This window comes from Brachyistius frenatus, unplaced genomic scaffold (genome assembly GCF_029030835.1).
Source record: "Brachyistius frenatus isolate BFR_SWC_R1_liver_20210118 unplaced genomic scaffold, ASM2903083v1 Contig_175, whole genome shotgun sequence".
NCBI lineage: Eukaryota > Metazoa > Chordata > Actinopteri > Embiotocidae > Brachyistius > Brachyistius frenatus.
In genome coordinates, this window is record NW_027210774.1 from 91422 (window position 1) to 105940 (window position 14519).

The 14519-nt window shown below is 43.6% G+C and overlaps 1 protein-coding gene across 8 annotated transcripts in view; it reads right to left on the bottom strand.

Annotated features, from left to right (window-relative positions):
• myt1lb (myelin transcription factor 1-like, b) overlaps positions 1-14519 on the bottom strand; it is a 100704-nt gene that overhangs the window by 25417 nt on the left and 60768 nt on the right. For 6 of the 8 annotated variants that reach the window (XR_011311793.1, XM_069717446.1, XM_069717447.1 and 3 more), the window contains 3 exons: positions 9422-9903; positions 4690-5862; positions 329-463 (listed from right to left, as the gene is read on the bottom strand). Coding sequence is in view for 7 of the 8 variants with exons in the window: in XM_069717446.1 (XP_069573547.1) it covers positions 329-463; positions 4690-5862; positions 9422-9903 (1790 nt within the window). In the remaining variant the exon portion in view is untranslated. The remainder of the gene's footprint in view (positions 1-328; positions 464-4689; positions 5863-9421; positions 9904-14519) is intronic. The other 2 variants (XM_069717452.1, XM_069717451.1) reach the window with 1 other exon arrangement.

Sequence of the window (14519 nt, forward strand, 5' to 3'; positions counted from 1 at the left end):
CCAGCTCACCAATTGCTGCTTTGCCACTGTTAGCACATTACCAAGGCCTCATTTCCTACCTCATCATCATGGCACACCAGGCAGGCAATCAACAAGCAAAACCATGGCCCCGTGCAAAAGGTCGCAATAGTGCAGCTGCGACCCACCTCACAATAGCCTGCGCTGAAGTACCCACACAGTCTAACCACAGCAGCAAGTACACAGCACACAGACACAGCAGCGATCACGGGTAACATGCCGATTACGGAACATCAAAGAACATGAAGGACACAGGTCGGGGTAAATACACTAAACTGGTGTTGGGCTGGGGTGTGACTGATGTGCTTACTTTCTGGTGGCACCCTGTCTTTGTGCGGACAGCCGGACAGGCTCCGGTGGTGGGGGTACAGGCCCGTCACATGACCCGTGCCATCACAGCCAGGTGTTGGACACCGGCTGTCCTTCTTGTCTGCACGTGAAGCATCTGTAAGCAGAGAGGTATATGGAGGTGATTACGCATTCACAGAATGCTGGAAGGCTGTGCCACTGCCTTGAGTACAACATGCCGGCATATTTTGGGGCGAGCAAGAAACCGGGGGTTCAAAAATGCCAGCTATTAGGAGCAGAGAGTTTGGCATGAAGGATAGGCAGACACTGATCTTAAAGCAATAAACAGCTGCATTGCTTTGTCAGTCTGGCAACTGCCAAGGATGTAATTTCTACTGTGAATGAATCAATTCTCAAAATGTTATTTTTGTCTGAGGAAGACTGTAGACACCACTTCCACTGCATGATTTGAAATAGATCTTATCAATTTATTTTATGTACAGTCAGTATCGTGTCAAAAATTCATATCAAATTTCAATTATATGGCAGTTCTCATTTTAGAGAAAATGCCTTAAACCCGCCAATTAAAAACTATGATGAAAAAAATTCGATGACAGCCTTTTTTTAATAAGGGAAACTAAACAACAACAAAAAAAACAGTTGAATACTTAAAGACAAGAATACATTTCTTATTCCGTGACCTGCAGCATCTGTGGAATCACACATCGCCTCTCCTCATGAGTTAAAGTTTCCTCTCCCACCCAAAAATATTTCTTATTCAGGAGATTTATCTGCTTGACCTGTTGTTCTGCTGTTGTGGTTGGGACGATATAGATGTAACGTTAATGTCGCTTTCAGTCAGGGCTCTTTTGTGTCATTGTCAGAAGGAATGTTTCAGTTCCAGAATTAATGACAACACTGTCTACAGCTAATTGGTGTCCAGGTGCTCATTAAAGAAATACTGTTGGATTAATGTACTAATGCTATATTGTTCAATATTTGGCATCGCTTATCATGCTAAAGACAGGCTTTGACAGGATTTGAGTGAGCGCGTAATGTTCAGTGAATAATCTGAGAGACGTTGCTGCTCACATGCACTACAACCCTGAACTTATCGAAACATTACCCTGAGGAGCTGAATGCGAGAAAGCAAATGTCCAAATCAGTTGGACGGGACATTAAACAGACTCGCTGGTGAGAGCGGTTCAGAGTTTGAAATGATAACGTAAACTGGATTTACTGAGGAGAGTCAACCTGTTGTATCACAGCAGAGCAGAGGGACATGGACTCCAAACCTTTTCCATTAACCTCAAAATAAATGAGTATAACACCTGTAAACATGGTAACTGTACACAAAGGTGGCAACAGCTTTAACCTCAAAGTGCTTAGAAGATATTAAAAACAAAAAACATAAAAATTAGACTGGAAAACTAGACTAAAATGGTTTTAGTTGACTAAACCAAAAGTTTAAGGACTAATATTTGACGAAAAGTAATACACATTTTTGTCAAAAGACTAAAACCAAACCTAAATTAATATCAGATGCCAAAGTTAACATTGATATAATCCATGCTAAGGTTTGTTTAATAAAAATGTAAATATGATTTTAAGTAAGCTTGGTATATTATTTGCATTTCTATTTTGTATCTTCAGTTTTTAAATAACTGCCCAAAATAGGTAGGTAGGTAGGTAGGTAGGTATTTACTTTATTAATCCCCGAGGGGAATTTTTTTTTTTTTTTTTTTACTTGACTATTGAAACTGAACACATTTGAAGTTGAGTGGATTTTTTTATTTTTTATTTTTTTCTGGCCATAATTCATTTCTGTATTTATTTGGAAAAAACAGAATGAAGACTGACAAGGACAAAGACCAGCATCTGCTGGTTGACAGATATTTTGATCATGAAGTTTGTTTACTGTAGTACAATTGTGAGATTTGTGAATTTTCTTTGGGTTGATGACCTTTGTTTCATTTTCCAATTTAAATCAAATCAAAATTGTATCTCACTTTTTATTCATTAAAATCAGTCTGAGCTTCTCGTGACAGCTTGTTGACCTGAGTATAACAATAAGGGTACAAAAAGTACACCCACACACTCACTCACACCCTGAAACACACGCAGACACACATGCACACACCGGATGAGATTGTCTTTCTCCTCTAAAAACCTGGATCTCCTATTTCTTCCAAACCAAGATCAGATATGGTTACCACCAAAAAAAAAAAAAAAAAAAAAAAAGTGATGCCGAGCTGTGCCAACTGGCGTTGTTTCTGGAAATGGAACTGTCCTCCTTTAAAATACTTTGACCCTCAAACAAGGTCAAGCATTCTTCTTACCGCAACTGGCTGCAACAGCTCTTTAAAATTGCTGTTTTAAATGAAGAAAGTCCTAACCGATAATATATTTCCACAGCAGAGTTTCAGGACGTGACACATGTATCACATTGTAGAATCAATTTGGAGTGATTTGTCATCTGTCATTTATCAGGAGATTATTGTAAGAAAAGCAGGCGAAGGGCGATTATCTCCCACCACGGAGAGAAAGACCACAGATTCATGTTTCAAAGGCTTGTGTAACTCAGTAGCTGCAACTGAGGCATTTACTGATGGACCAATATGATAGAACAAGAGCAAAGAAAAGAATAATCTGGTAAAGGGGGGGTGGACTGCTCAGAGAGGACAAAATTGAGAGGTGGCATAAGGTACACCTACTCATACATTTGCAAGTGAGTCACCAAACACAATCCCATGTCTCATTCATCAGAACAAAAGCACCTCATTATCCTCCGTGGCTATCATCCATCTCTGCCACGTCGGGGGCATATAAGTTTCATACAATATTGCTATGTCATGTCTGGCTTCTCTGTTTGGCACCAGTGCAATAACGGCAGGGGAAATTTCATGTTGATAAGGAACTCGGGCTGCATGTAAAACGTGTCTTCTTTATAATAGCTTCTTATTGCATTCAATGTTAATGTTTGAACAGTATATTGGAAATAATTCTCCATTTCCGTACACATGAACGCACACGTGTACACAGACATGATGCACGGGGCATTCTGTCTGCCACACTTCTATTGCGAAAGGGTGCAGGCAGTCAAGTGGAAGGCATATTAGAAAGCAGGGGATATTGATTGTGGCTGGGGTCGGTCTGCGCTTTGCATAGCAAATGGCCCCATTACCATACCATCTCTGGATAATTAATGTGCAGTCAGTGGGCCTGTCGTTCGTTATCGGTTATTCTGATACTGTTCAATTTTCATCTCAACCTCATGCTTCTCTTAGGGAGCAGGGCTCATCTCTAAACCCCCCCCACACACACACACACCCACACCCACCCCCTCCCCGCCCCCCTTCACCCCTCCCCTGCCATGTCCTGTTTTATAAATCACACACGAGAACCCTGGTCAACGAGTGTCTTCGACTATCTTGCCAGAGGAAAGATGTTATCGTGATGCAACTGTCTTGCGTCCTCTCATTATTCCAACATTAGCCAGATGCGGAGGCCATGGAAGGCTTTTGAAATTAGCATTTGTGTGGCATTTAAGTCACAATATAAACCTGCTGTGAGTTGTGTGGCATTTAAGGTGTAATATCATCCTGCTGTGAATTAGCATGCTCCTATTTGTGACTCTCATCTGATATCTTCCTTATGGGAGGAAATTATTTAACCTAGTTAAGTCTGTATATTGTTGCAGTAAAGGATATGATGAGAAGAATAATTAAGATTTAAACAAAGGAGTTTGCAATCAGACCACTGTGAAATGCCAATATAATTTTTCTGTGTAATGCATAATTAGCCAGATGTGTCTATATGTTTTTTCTGAGGTATCAGTAAGTATTAATCTGAACGGTAGGTCAAAAGCGACCTAAACAGACAAAAAAAAAAGCTGCCTTGGTCCCTGCAGAATGAATCCTTTCTAATGGCACAAGGCCTCTATTTTGTAGTTTCTTCTCCCAAGTGCTTGCGCTGGTTTAAAAATAGGCAGCTTTACCCCAAGCTGCATCACAAGGATGAGATTTGCGGTCCTAACAGGCCGTGCAGATTGCCATTACTTATGCCTGACAAGCCTACCCTCTGATGTTTCCATGCTGGCCTATTTTAACAACATAAGCTACTGCTGCCGCTCCCGCTGCTACCGAGATGTGAATTTCCAAATTGGCTGAAAAAGCTTGTCCTGGGGTTACAGTGAGGTTCCCAGAATGCATGTGGGCTGTCTCGTCTCCAGTACAGGATAGATAAAATAGTCAAACATTGGCAGACAAACATTTTACCTGAGCTTGTTAAATGAGGTAAACATGTCTCCACTCGTGTAGATATGGTTTCCAGTGGAATCGTGGAGTGCATCTGAGCGTGTCAGTGTTTGAAAGAACCACTCACCTTTATGGTAGAAAGGTTTCTTCAGACCATCAGGAAGCCGGGCTTTACGCTCAACACCGTAGCCATGCCGCGGGCCATGGTCGTCATGGGTGTACCTCACCCCGTCTCGCCTGGCCGCCTCAGCTGCCATTTTATCCCGCATTGCCTTGGCGCGTTCTGACTCTAGTGCGATGGCCTTCTCTAACAGGGACAGATTACCCTTTGTCATGTCAAACACTTCTTCTGATCGGTCTGATGTCACCGAGGCTGTGTCCTCATCAAAGTCCCGGTGGTGGGTGTGATATCGCTCGTCCCGTGCACAACTGGCGAAGGCCTTCGAGCGCGGGCTCAGCTGCTCCTCCAGCTTCATGAGATTGTCCATGTCGGAATAGTTCCTGTCAAGCGATCGCCTGTCGTCTTGGCTACTGTGGTAATCCCCGTAGCCGTGATGCTGGGGTTGTTGATTGGGATCCCCACAAGAGAAATGATTTTGCTGGGATGGTACGGACTTTGTTTCGCTTAGTTTCCGAGCCAGGTCAAAGCATTGGTTCCTTAGGCACTCCAGACTGCTTAAACACACTTCCTCATCGCTGTTTTCTATTTGTCCATTACTGGTCTTAATTAGTCCGTTGCCACCATTGTGTGCATTTGGCCCGTTGTGGGTACAGTCAGCCTCGTCTCCGTTCTCGCCTATTCTGTTCTCAAACTCCTGTCCATCTAAATTGTCAGACAACACGGCACCGTGACCCTGTGCCAGCAGTTTAAGGGAGTCCACCGTCTCCCGAACTACGTCACTGTCAATGTCTAAGCTTAGATCACCCCTCTGTCTTTCATCCCCTTCACCCTCTTCTTCTTCCTCCTCTTCCTCCTCCTCTTCTTCTTCCTCCTCCTCCTCTTCCTCTTCGTCATCCTCCTCCTCTTCTTCCTCTTCTTCCTCCTCCTCCTCCTCGTCCTCTTCATCCTCTGCGCTGTTAGACGAATTGCTGTTCATCTCAGATTCCGTCATGGCTCGGTTGGCAGCGTCTTCTGCTATCTTGCCCAGGTTGAGGAGGGACTTGGCCACGAGTTCGTCGTAGTTTTCGTACTCTTCGTTGTTGTTATCGTCCTTCTCCGTTGTCTGGCCTGATTTGGCATTGATGCCGCCACCTCCACCATCACTCTCGCCCCCCTCGCCACTGCTCATCTGATCGTCCTCTGTTGGAGAGAAAGAGCAAACGTCTTGTAATTTCATTTCCGTCATTCTATTTTACTGGTAAATCAGATTTCTGGGCTCGGTCCATCTAAATTGGATAAGGAACTCTTTGCTTCCCCTAATAATTTACTTTGAGAGTCTTAACAGCAGCTTGTGTTCTGAATTGTGAATCAGCACAGGAAGTTAAATATAGTGTTTTGGGAAGTTAAAGAGAAAGATGCTCTGGTAAATAATAATTTATGAAACAAGGGGCCATAACTTTGGCTTATTTAGGTAAAAATAAATCTTATTTTTACCTAAATTTCCTATAATTCTTTACAAATAGATATTCACAGTTCTTATGATGAAACAAATCAATAAAAAAAAAGCTCTGCTAAAAGTTGCAAATTAAATGACATTTTAGTCATTGTTAAGCACTGTAAGAATGCTGAACAAAAAAAAAAAAATCTCTGAATGCGAGAGAACATTTTTTTTTTTACCGGAGAGTCTAAAACTCTGAGAAATAATATGATGTTCCATGTGTAACACGATGAACCCCAGTCAGTAGCTATTCATCGTTTGCTTGTAAAGTTCTTTTTTTCATTCAATCATCAGCATCTTTAGAATTCCTTTCAGTGCCTAATTGATTCTGACAGACTGCAAAAGGTTACTGAACCTCTTCTGTCAGTAATTTCAAGCACTCACTCCTGGAGCACTTCCAATCTCTCCTTTCACATTTCCGCCCTGAGCCGCCAAGAGCACATCGTTCACATTGGCGTCACATTTGCCACTTACATTCCTACAGAGAAAATTAACCCAAAGCGCCCCCCCACAAAAACACACACACACACACACACACACACACACACACACACACACACACACACAGATCATAATACAAGTTTTCATGACATTTGTTGGGAATAAGCAAATTACAAGACAAAAAATTATGATAATAGAGAAAAACAGAAGAGAAAAAAACACAATAGTAATGAATGTTAGTAATTAAATATTAATAGGTTCAAAAGACTTTTCTGTAATCAAAGTATACACAGAGAAATGAATTTGACTTATTACACGTTAATGTGCAAAAAAAAAAACCCGGAAAAATCCACACAACATAGAACAGACACCACAAAAACACTGATCATGCTGATTCTCACTCACATAGTGTGCACACGCTCACTTACACACACTCCAATCTAACGAGAGCAACACCGTTTCTGGTGCTTGCCTAGTGAGGGCTTTAGAGCGAGAAGACAGAACAGTCACGAATGACCAGGCACATATTTTGACAGTGAAGGGGCTTCTTACAGCAACCTTCTGCACTAGGGGTTTAATTTTTGATGGTATAAAACACGGCACGGGAAAGCAATTTGAAGAGCAATCAAGGTACACAAAAGGGATATGGAAGCGAAACAGATTAAAGAGGGAACAGAGAGACTGCCCTTCCCTCAACTGGTGTTGGATTAGCTACAGAGATGTGCATGCTACTGAGAGACACAGAGAAGCTGCAGAAAGTCACCTTTGTTACATGTAGGAGATTGGAATTTGCCCAGCAAACATTCAGTACAGCTGTGTCGGGGTAAATAGGGACTGTGGTAATGATGCATATGGAAAGATATTTCTGCTTTTCGCATGGTTCAAATGCTGTTAAGTCCTTCTATTCCAATAAGGTAAACATCATGACGATTAGAGAGATTAACGATGAGAAAGCGTTGCAGAATTCCTACTGGCAACCACGACATGGTGTGGTATGTGGAGCACTGATCAAAAATACACGGTAATCAGCTACTACATAGAGAGAGAGGCTGCTGACAGGCTGAAGACACAGTGGCAGCAGTCCACCGTCTGACTGCTGAGGATAAGACCTCGGCTGTGGGCTCTAATGAGAACCAGTCTGTGGAGATGTTTTCACGTCTGCAAGAAAATAAGAGCGCGGCTGCTGAGACGCCGCATCAACACTTTGGGTGGGTAGAGCTGCGCGCCAAACAAGGTTAACACACTCCTCTCTCAGAGCTTCGCTCTTAATTGGACTTGAAGGCACTGTCAGGTCCAATCGTAATGCGGCGGTGCGGAGAAGAATCTGCTGGAGAGAAACCTGCCAGATCTGGTGTTGGGCATGTTGGGGGTGGGGTGTGAGAGGGTGGGTGGGGGTCATATGGGGCAGGAGTTTCTCAAATCCCAGTCCAAAAACTAGGTGGTGCTTTTGTATCCGGAGAGGCTCAATTAAAAATTCATGCTTTGATTTGCAACAGCAGCAACTTAAAATCTTTTGATTCAAAAAAAGAAGAATGCGTGCAGTGTGGCAGCAGTTTCATTAACTTAGCATGATTTTGTTCTTTTTAGGCTGTGGCAAAGGTCTTATGGAGAAGGTTAAACAATAACAATGGAAAACAATTGCAAAGGAGGACCATTCTGATTTTAACCCATAATTTAGATCATTTATCTGTAATTAGAAAAAGGCTTTCATATATATATATTTTTTTAAACAGCCGTCTGAAAAATCAATAAAGGGGCACGCAAGTTGAAGTTTATAAATAATCTGGTGCCAATACACCGAAAGCAAATGCTTTGAGTGCACATGCAAGTAAATGTAGAAATAAATGAATGACATAAACAAACCATGTCAAAGAGATAGCCGATCACTGTATGAATAAAAGATTGTGTGGTTTCAGTCATGGTGGATTCAGTCTGTCGTTTCACGTCTTTTAATCTTATTCCAATGCAAAACACAGTCTGCGTTTGAGCATCATGTCCAACTGCCCCAAACTAAAATCCATCAAAGGTGAAACCACAAATATGTAGATGTGGCATTCAAATTAATGGACGCATTTTTAAATTGATAGAGAAATGTATAAATGACGGGAAATATTTCCATTCACTTTCTGGTGGAAAGTTTCGATTTTTACCAGTCTTACGTCTTTTTGGTAAAAATGAAGCCAGATCCAGCAGCCTGTCAGTTTGGCTTTGCAGAACAACTGTTGACGGGGGGAAAAACAGCAAGCCGGGTTTTGTCTGAAGGTAACAAAAGACACTTCTGAACCTCACCAATTATCTTGTCTCATTTGGTCAAAGTGCAAACAACAATTCACATTTCAGGAGGTGTTACATGTTGGACTATGCCTTGGCTCTGTTGCTAGTTAACAGAAGCGAAGCAACTCGGTGAAGAAACCACGATGTTACCGAGACAGCCGGGCAAATATGGCAGCACATAACCCACCATAAAGCAGTGAATTATTATTTTTACTGTTAAAAAAAACCAAGATTCTAAACATTCTAATCTTAAGAGGTGCTGATGGTTTTGTTACCTTCAGACAGAGACAGCCTTTTCAGTTTTTTCCCCTCATTACGGGTCTTTTTGCTGAACTGAGTGAACCGGCTGTTGGCTGCAACCTTAAATACTTACCACACAGACGTGATAATGGAATCACTCTTCTCAACTAATTCTCAGGCAAAAAGTGAGTACTTGCGTAACCTAGCGTGTTGAACTATTTCTTCTTTAATTCTATAAAGTTGTTCGAATGCATTCAGTACATTTATGTCCTTGTTATTCAGGACGTGATGAGACAGTGCTCTCACCTTGCCCTTGATTCTGCTCCCCTTCCTCCTCCTCTCCCTCTTCATAGTCCACCTCTTCTACTGCTTCCTCCTCCTCCTCCGCCTCTTCCGTCTCCTCCACCCTCTCTTCATCCTCCTCCTCTTCCTCTTGTTGCTCAACCTCTACCTCCTCCTCCTCCTCCTCGTCATCTTCTTCCTCCCCATCTGCGTCCCCTCTCTCCACCTCCCCGTCCTCGTGCTCCATTTGCTCTTCGTTGTAGTCCATGTAGCCTTCAACCTCCTCGTCATCCTCTTCCACTTCCCCCTCTTCCTCCTCCGCCTCTACAGGTCCTTCCTCCTCTTCGTCCTCCCTGTCGTCCATCTCCTCGGTACCGTCTGTCTCATAGCACTCCTCCATTGTGGAGTTGTCCATGTCATCAAGGTAGGTGCTCCTCTTGGGGGAGGTTTCCAGGGTTTGTCTCTCTAAACTCTTTCTTTTCTTGGCCAAAGGGCAGCCGTACACACTGCAGAGAAGAGACAAGATGGCAGATGTTAGCCATAAATTCTGATGCTGATTTGTACTCAGGCTTCTGTGTTTAAATGCTGTGACTTCCAAACTATATCAGAAAGGAAAACAATGGACAGAGACGCCTGGGAGCAACAGCCGCTTTCTGCAAGGAAACTAGTGCCTCTCAAGTTCTGCTGCTGCTGAGAGAAATAGAAAACGTTCCCGAACCAACTTTAAATAGATATGTATTCATTAACTATTGAGCAATTATAATCAAATGCTCCATTTCTTATAGAAAACTGTTACAAATGGATCAAATCTCTAATTTTAAGGAAACAGAGCAGAAGATTCAGTTTATTTTCACACCAATTTATATTCAGGTAACATGAATTTGCTCTTCAGGCAAAAGAAAATGACTGTGCATGACCTGCAAACACTTTGTTCCGGACTGATATGCCCTTGTTCTGTAATGAACTGAGTGCAGCTGCTTGTTTAGGATTGACTGTAAGGGGGGAGGGGGAAAAGACAACCTGTAGCCTGATTAATTGAATCTTGCCAAGGCACCTCAGGTTTTAATGTATTCTCTGGCTCCCCTCGGCAGCAGGGGGACCGATCCTAATCTGATAATCTGATAATCTGTGTATTTGCTCAGGCTACTGATCACAGGAGCTTAATCCATTTGATTCATCAAACCTCTGAGAGACCCAAACTGCTACCTGCGTGGCGCCCAGTCATAAATTGCATGTGTGGGACTTTAGAACGTGTGCAGCTGTTTGTGTATATGAGTCAAATGTATGTGCATTGTGGCTTTGCACACGTTTGGGACATGAAAACAAGAGTGCACACACGGTCAGAATTATTATGAGTTCTGCTGAGTGTCTTGGCCATCAAATGAACCCCTTCTGTCCAGGCTGGGGTGGAAGAGAGCTAAACACGCTTTGGGCATGTTCACTCAGCTGTGAAATATCCCTGGCTCCTATTTTTACAACCTCTGGATGTTTCCCCGGTTCTGCACTACTTACAAAAAGATCAGATGTGAATGAATGGCACAAGGCTGCAAAAGTAGGAAAATGGTAGTTGTTTGACACTGTGAGCTGCTTTTCTTATGGAGCAGCCATGGGAGAAACTCAGCACAGTGGTCAGGTGCTGACGGTTTTAGTTACCCATTTTTGTTCTCCTCTTTTCCTCTGTTTCTCATGTCAGTGTGCACCACCATCAAATATCCAATGCATCCTCCACCATCCCTCTCTCACTTTCTCCTCAGTCCCGCACGTCCATCAGTCAGTCAGGGTCCAGTCTGCTGGCAGGCTCAATCTCACCCGGCCCAGGGATTCCTTAATGGTCTGACCCCTTGTACCCCCCCGCAACCAGGGGCCTCATTTCATTAATCTAAACCCTCATGGAAACTCATTCCCTGCCTGACAACCTCTCCCCCAGGGCAGTGAGAGGGTCTGCGGGACAGTGAGGGAGGGGTTTGTGTGTGTGTGTGTGTGTGTGTGTGTGTGTGTGTGTGTGTGTGTGTGTGTGTGTGTGTGTGTGTGTGTGTGTGTGTGTGTGTGTGTGTGTGTGCGTGTGCGTGTGCGCGCGCTGCAGCACAGTGATCAATAGTGCTTGTGACCAAACATCTCAAAAGCACATTAAAATGCCACTCATCCTGGCCCTTCTGTTCCAGGGCCCTCTCCAAATAAATCAAGGACCGGTCCCAGCAGGTTAGCGGCTGCCATGGCAGGCGGGCTGGCAGGAGAGGAGCATAGGGGAGTGGGAGGGAGGAGGGGGATGGAAAGAGCGAGACGGAGAAGTGGTGTGAAAGGCAGAGAGACACAGGTCCTCACCCTCCTCTCCCTCTGTCTTCTGGCCCCGCATTCCTACCTTTATCTTAACAATAAAGCAGTCTTAAGGAAGTGTTTGCTGTCAAACATCAAGCCACAGCATTGCTCAGTGGCTGACAGGTATTAATACGACTGCACCTGAATCCCTCTGAAAAAAAAAAAAAACAGCTATTGAATTGCTATAATTGCTTTGCAACATCAGCTAATGGATAGCAAATAACAAATGCTGGGTAGTGTGTTTTCCATTGTATTTTTAAAAGGAGTCAAGTACACAACATTATTTTGGGTCAGGACTGTACAAACAAAGATGCCATTTAGCAGCGAGTGAACATGCTTTAAAACCTGACTATGCTCGAAGTTCCACCTACAGTGGAACAGATATTTGGATTCCACGTTAAACTTCCTGCACATTGAAAGCAACCACAGAACATTTTATGTAAATGACTTTTAATCACACCAGTGTTAAGATGCTTTGCATTACAGAACAACTTGGTTCTCAGGTGTCCTCTTGTCCCTGAGCTGTCAGGTTGCAGTGACACTGTGAAAGGTGTGTTTGCCCTGACGCTTCTAAGCCCCACGATGACTAAGCCACAGGAAGCCTCCACAGCTTGGCCATCCCACGTTCCCTGGCTACATCGCTGTGTGACCTTGGCTACAACATTCGTCATCACAGGCACCGCATCCCACTCACTGCACATGGCAATTAAAATTCCAGAAATAATTAGGTGGCATTTAAATTTAAAAAAAAAAAAAAAAAAAAAAAAAAAAATTCTGGAGGCATTGTGCAAAATATAAAAAAAAATAAAAAAAAAGGAAGGTGATGAGAAAAGACTGTACCATTCAAAGTTTCCTTTTGCTTTGTCCCCTGGCAGAATCACAAAATCCTCCAAGAAGAGTGTGCAGTACGAGAGGTAGCAATCAAAGAAGAAAAGAGGTTCAGATCACAAAACGACTACTTCATATTTCATGGAGTGGGCATCCTCAGCATTATAAGATGGAACAAATTCTATTACAGTGTTAACAAGTGGCCCTCTAATGCAGAAAGAAACCTGAAACATTATACAGACAGGGTGGGGGGGGTCCCACGTTTCTGGAGCATTAATGTGAGGCAGGGGAAACGAGCGGCAGGAGAAGGAGAGCTCCCGTTTGGCTAAATTTGGGTGACAGTTGAGCGACTGCTGGAATGCGACAGCGTTCCACGGTGCCTTTATTAGCAGTCATATTAGCGGCTGTTCACAGCAGGGGCAAAAGCTTTAGCCAGTCATTAGCATCACACACTATTTGTCTCCCTGACACGAGGATGAGGATGCTGTTGCCTCTTACTCTGCCTCCTTTCGCTGATGCTTTTCTCTTGAGTCCTCTCTCCTTTTGTCATCTCCTCCCCTGTCACCCGACCTCCTCTATTTTCACCCAATCATAACCTCACCTGCTCCTATTCCGCCCACACATCCACTTTCCCCACCTATATTTTAGAGTATATATATATATATGTTACCTCAGTCCTTCTCGCACATGAATTTCTCTCCATATTTCCATCACTTCCTCCTGCCCCCCCCCCCCTCCTCACACACACACACACACACACACACTATCTCTCCTTAAAGCCTCTTTCTCTCTCCACAGAACACACTGGAGATGGAGGGAATGCACCACCTCTGACTGTGCTCCCTATCCAGCAGGAGGATCTATAGACACGTGTGGCAGAGCCCCGTCTCCATGGTGATACCCTCCAGAAATCCGTGAGGGATTCGCCATCCTCACAGCCAGCCAGTGAGGAAAAATGAGAGAGAAAGGCAGACGGGGAGCGAAAATGAGAGTTGGTGGAGGGGGTGAGAGGGGTGAGAGGGGGGGGGGGAATTAGTGGCTATAGGAATGAGACAGACGGGAGAATGTATGTTTTTGTGCATGTTTGCATGTGTTAACATATCTCTTTTGTGTGTGCACAAAACTAGGAAATATATGGTAGAAGAGTTCAAAAAAGGAGACTTCTCTGTGTGTGTGTGTGTGTGAGAGAGAGAGAAAGAGAAAAAGGATCATTTCAGAGCTGTCAGGCTTCTCCCGCTAGCAGGGGGAGAACAAAAGACAGTGTCTTGGTGCAGGAGGCTCAGCACATGGCAGACGCTGCAATTTGGGGCGTTTTCTGGCGGCTCAGGCTCCAGCTTGCATATCAGCTGCTGTGGCCCATTCACACATGAACACAGACACACACACACACACACACACACACACACACACACACACACACACACACACACACACACACACACACCGAATGCCTGTCAGACTGTCCTAAACCACATTAAATATTACTTCATAGCTGCGGTCTTGAAATAATCCCCACTGTCGGTAAAATTTAGACGATATTTATGTGAAAGTGAATTTTTTTTTTTTGTGTGTGTGTGCTGCAAGTAGATGTCCACTTGGATTTATATAGAAGTCTCAACAATGAGAGCAACATTTAAGTATAATCTTTTCATGTTTGGTTACATATTTCAACAAAGCATTAATACGCCAGATTCATCATTTCTTTACAGGACGGTTATTTAATTATTTTCTCCTCGACCGACCGACATGCTGTTCATCTCATTTGTTCAATAAGCCTGTTGTTGCCCATTCATTGCTCGAGTTTTAATATTTGCAGCCTGCCGCTAATAAATGCAGTCTCAACTTTAGTCAGATTGCCACTTGCACTGCCTTGACTTTTGCCATTAACTCTTGCACTCGTGTTTATCCGTGCCACTGCCGATGTCCTTACACCCTGCTGTCTGCCTAGTCTCGCGTTCATCCCAAGCCCAGCGAGAGC